Source organism: Micropterus dolomieu, linkage group LG11 (genome assembly GCF_021292245.1).
Source record: "Micropterus dolomieu isolate WLL.071019.BEF.003 ecotype Adirondacks linkage group LG11, ASM2129224v1, whole genome shotgun sequence".
Classification (NCBI taxonomy): Eukaryota; Metazoa; Chordata; class Actinopteri; order Centrarchiformes; family Centrarchidae; genus Micropterus; species Micropterus dolomieu.
Window position 1 is genome coordinate 3,028,694 of NC_060160.1, and position 4,060 is coordinate 3,032,753.

A 4,060-nucleotide genomic window follows, 5' to 3' on the forward strand; every position below is an offset into this window, starting at 1 on the left:
TGTCTGCTTCCTGTCCTTGAACAAATGTTGAGGACCCCTGATGTAGAGGTCAGTTAAATAATACCTTCCAAACCAGGTAGGTGTCAAAGCCCCCTTAGACACAGCTTCTCTGTGAATGCTGGAGCGTTTCTGTGGTAGATGGAGCAATTTGCCTCAAAAGCATGGAAACAGTCCCATCTAGTGTCAAATAATTGCAATAACAGGGAAAAGAAAATCATAGATACAGTACATGCTGTAAACCTGCATTTTAAGACACAGTTAAAAGGAAAGTTAATTATATCCTTTGAAAATAACTGAAAATTGCTAACCTATTGGAAGATTATCTTTAAGACCTTTCAAACCAAAAGAAAAAGTACAGCAGTTTTGACTTCTACAAGCATCGTCTTTCATCAGAATATTATAGACTATTGCGGGTAACATTGCAGATGTCTGTCAGAATACGTTTCCTGTGTGTTCAAATGCAGCACCACGAGGCCCAAATGCTGTACAGGTTTGTTGGATATTGACTAACACAAAGCTCAGTTTCTTTGCTTTACGTGACAAACTCAAACAAAATCAATGTTAACAGAACGGAAACGTCACTCGCAACTGACTGATAAAAGCAAAATAAAACAATAGGTTAGACAGGTAAAACCAACTGCTTCAGCTTAATGAGATATCCCTTTAATGATTTCAATTATAGAACAGTATCAGTAGCACACAAAACCCATAAATATCGCCATCATGTGTGACTACAAAACATTACAAATGCGTATACAAGAATATATATATATACACACAAAAATCAAGAAAAATAAATTAGTTTTGCAGAGGAAAAGAATCACAATTTATTTTCACATATCATAAAATATGGATTATAATAAAATGGAACTTCTTAAAACATTAATCATGTCTGTGCAAAGAGGGAACCATTAATGTGACCTGTTGTACAGTTTCAAATAAAAGTCGGAATTTAAAGGTAATTTTCAACCTGTTTACAATCATTTTTCATCACACTGATGCGGCTTTCCAAGGTAAGACTACCCTCTACTGTAATGACATGCACTTTATCCATGACCTCACGACTATCACCACGTTACACAACGATGCATGTCCACAGGCTGCTGCAGCCACAGGTAACGTATACAGGTAGCCAGAGAAATGCTGAAGCAACGTCCCAACTTCCATCCTGCAGCACAGACAGTCATTAGATTCTCTCCCAAGTGCTGCTGCAACTTGCGGTGACTGTATTAAAAACACAGGCACCTCCCTCAGTCGGGCAGCTGGTACAGATCGGCGCAGGTGTTATTTCAGGAGTAAAACAAACAGCTGCAAATTGTATTTACTTACATATCTCAGGTGCGATTACTTTACACCCCTTTCGCATTTTTGAGCTTTGCCTTTTGCACCACCTACCCCTTGTCTCTCCGTCGCTATCCCATCATGTACCTTACAGGGGATTACTTCTCCATCACTGCAAAACAAACTGCCATGAAAAGAGGAAGCTGAGCTCGGTGCATCTTTTACCTGCACGTTCCATTTGCTGATGAAGGCAGTGAGAAACAGTTAAAAGCACAGATAATAAGTAAGTGGACCTTGAGTTAGAAGAGTATTTACCACAGATGTGTGTTCACAGATCGACAATGAATCTCTTAATTATTCTGCTAATTTGAGAATGCAACTGCCTTTGTCTTCACAGGAAATGACGTCTTCAACGTACAGTAAGTTGCTCATTTAGCAGTAGTTCATGTGGTGCATCTACCTACAATCAGGCCTCATCCAGAGACCGGGTCCTGCTCTAATAATCATATTTGGCTCATAAAATTAAATAAACGCATTTTGTCCATCAGCCGCCTTGTTTCCTGACTCTGCATAAAACTCTTAAGACAACGATGGTATGATAAAAATAAAATAATCAAATCATTCCAAACATCCATATATTTACACATTGTCAAAACATTAAGGTGCGCTTGATTTAAGGAGATAAAAACAAAACCTTTGAAATGAAACCAAGCACACCCTCTTTTAAGACCTCGTCTCCAAGCCCAACATTGTTCACAAACCCAATATATTTCAGTGAAGGACAAAGTCCCGGGGAACAGCATCGTCCAAAGAGACCTCCAGCACGACCTTTGATATTGAATTAGCTTTTGAAAAAAGAAAGAGGAGAGGAGTTCTGCCTCAGCATGGTTGGAAACAATCTCCACCTCACGGCCAGCCAGGAGACAGACAGGCAGGACGATGGACGGACAGGAAGCCAGAGACAGATGGGACCCGTGGGTGGGTGGGCGGGATCACAGTGTCATTGGATGACCTCGAAGTAGTGCAGGATAGCCATGATGTGCTGAGGCATGAAGACGTAGCCGGTGTAAATGGCCATGGCAGCCACAGAAATCAGCAGGGAGTCTGAAGACGAGATGTTAAGGAAGAACTACAGAGATTTACTAATGCATCTGCAGGGGGCTGAAAATCGTCAACAATCGTTTATCCGTCAAGACTGAGCTTTGAATCAGCTTCACATCCTGATGTTGTGTCCTACATGAAACGCTGCCTACAGATTCATATATATATATACATACACATACATATACATACACACACACACACACACACACACATTCACAGCATCGGTTATGTTGTTCTTTTAAAAGGGTCTGTTCCAATCTACTCACTTTAGTCACATAAAATATATTTTCTTTTGTTTTAAGCTGTGCCTGGTAGTGACGCGTCAATATGGCAAAGTTTGATGTCATGGTTTTGTAGCCTCATTAACAGCCAAATAACCCGACTTTTAAAAAAATAAAATAAAAATCACCAGCATGACCCTGAGCAGCTTTTGACGGTGAACAGTACTCAGACTGATAAGGAGCAGAACACCACCACCATCGGAGTAGTTCACGAAAACACACCTTACCCTCAGGGATGATGAGATGCAGGCCGAGGGTGACTGCAACTGTAGGAAGGCGATGCGTGATACTAACACCACAACAGATCATAGTACAGCAATAACACCACTAAACATGATACAGTTTAATAATTATCCTTCCTGGTAGATGAACCTGGCCTTCCAGTTTAAAGTTTTACTGTGATCACAGTTTGGATTCTGTTTTATAAAATACGAATAAAGCTAGAAACTAGGGCTGCAACTAAAACTTATTTTATTTTTCCCCCCGTGTTGTTTGGTGTATAAAATTGTCAGCAAATAGTGAAAAATATCGATCAGTGTTTCCCAAAGCCCAAGATGACCTCCTCAAATGTCATGTCAACCGAAATATATTTAATTTACTGTCATATAGGCATAAAGACACCAGGAAATAGCCATATGTAAGAAGGTGGAATTTGACTTCTTTTCCTTAAATAAATTACTCAGATCCATAGTTGACAACTCATCTATTGTTGCAGCTCTATAAGAAACGACGTATCTAGTATCAACTAGCATGTATGAGTCACCAGACAGTGTTTATGCTTCCTTAAACGCCTGCAGCTAGCTAGCAGTTAGCATCGGCGCCGCCCGTCCTCTTATTTCGCATATGCTGAACTCCGTTAACAATTCTACCTCTTTAATGCGGTTGTACCTACAGGCAAAGGTTTAAGGGGAGTACAACAAAGTTTAAGACACTCCCTAATCCATTAGTGAAGAGTGTTTAACTCGGCACTTAAACATGAATGAATGGTTATTACAAATGTGATTTTTTAAAATTGATCTTTCAGTAAAACACGTTAGCGACTAGCGCGATAAGTTTAGTCAACTTACGCAAAGGTCCTTTTAAAATTGGATGTGTTCAACGTTCATTTACTTATAGGTAAATGCACTTCCCTCATTAAACAAAATTTGAGACTTCAATTGAAACGATAGGAATGTCTGCTTAATTCGGCATTCAATAAAAACTAAAAACGTTATATTAAAAATACAATTTGTCTGTCTTAGCACAGGTGAACACTTTTGATCAATTTCCATTTTAACCAAAACAATAACCACCCGGTTACATTGTCTATATGCCGAATTTGCCAAACACCAAATTTACATTTGTAATACTATAACTGATATGCACAACACAAGTTAAACATGTTTATCGATTAA

General features: G+C 39.2%; 1 protein-coding gene across 1 annotated transcript in view; it reads right to left on the minus strand.

Annotated features, from left to right (window-relative positions):
• Window positions 1-641: 641 nt before the first annotated feature.
• The window catches only part of sptssa (serine palmitoyltransferase, small subunit A), a 4,932-nt gene continuing 1,513 nt past the window's right edge, over window positions 642-4,060 (minus strand). The window contains exon 2 of the mRNA XM_046063534.1: window positions 642-2,385. Coding sequence (XP_045919490.1) covers window positions 2,282-2,385 — 104 coding nt within the window. The 3' untranslated portion in view covers window positions 642-2,281. The remainder of the gene's footprint in view (window positions 2,386-4,060) is intronic.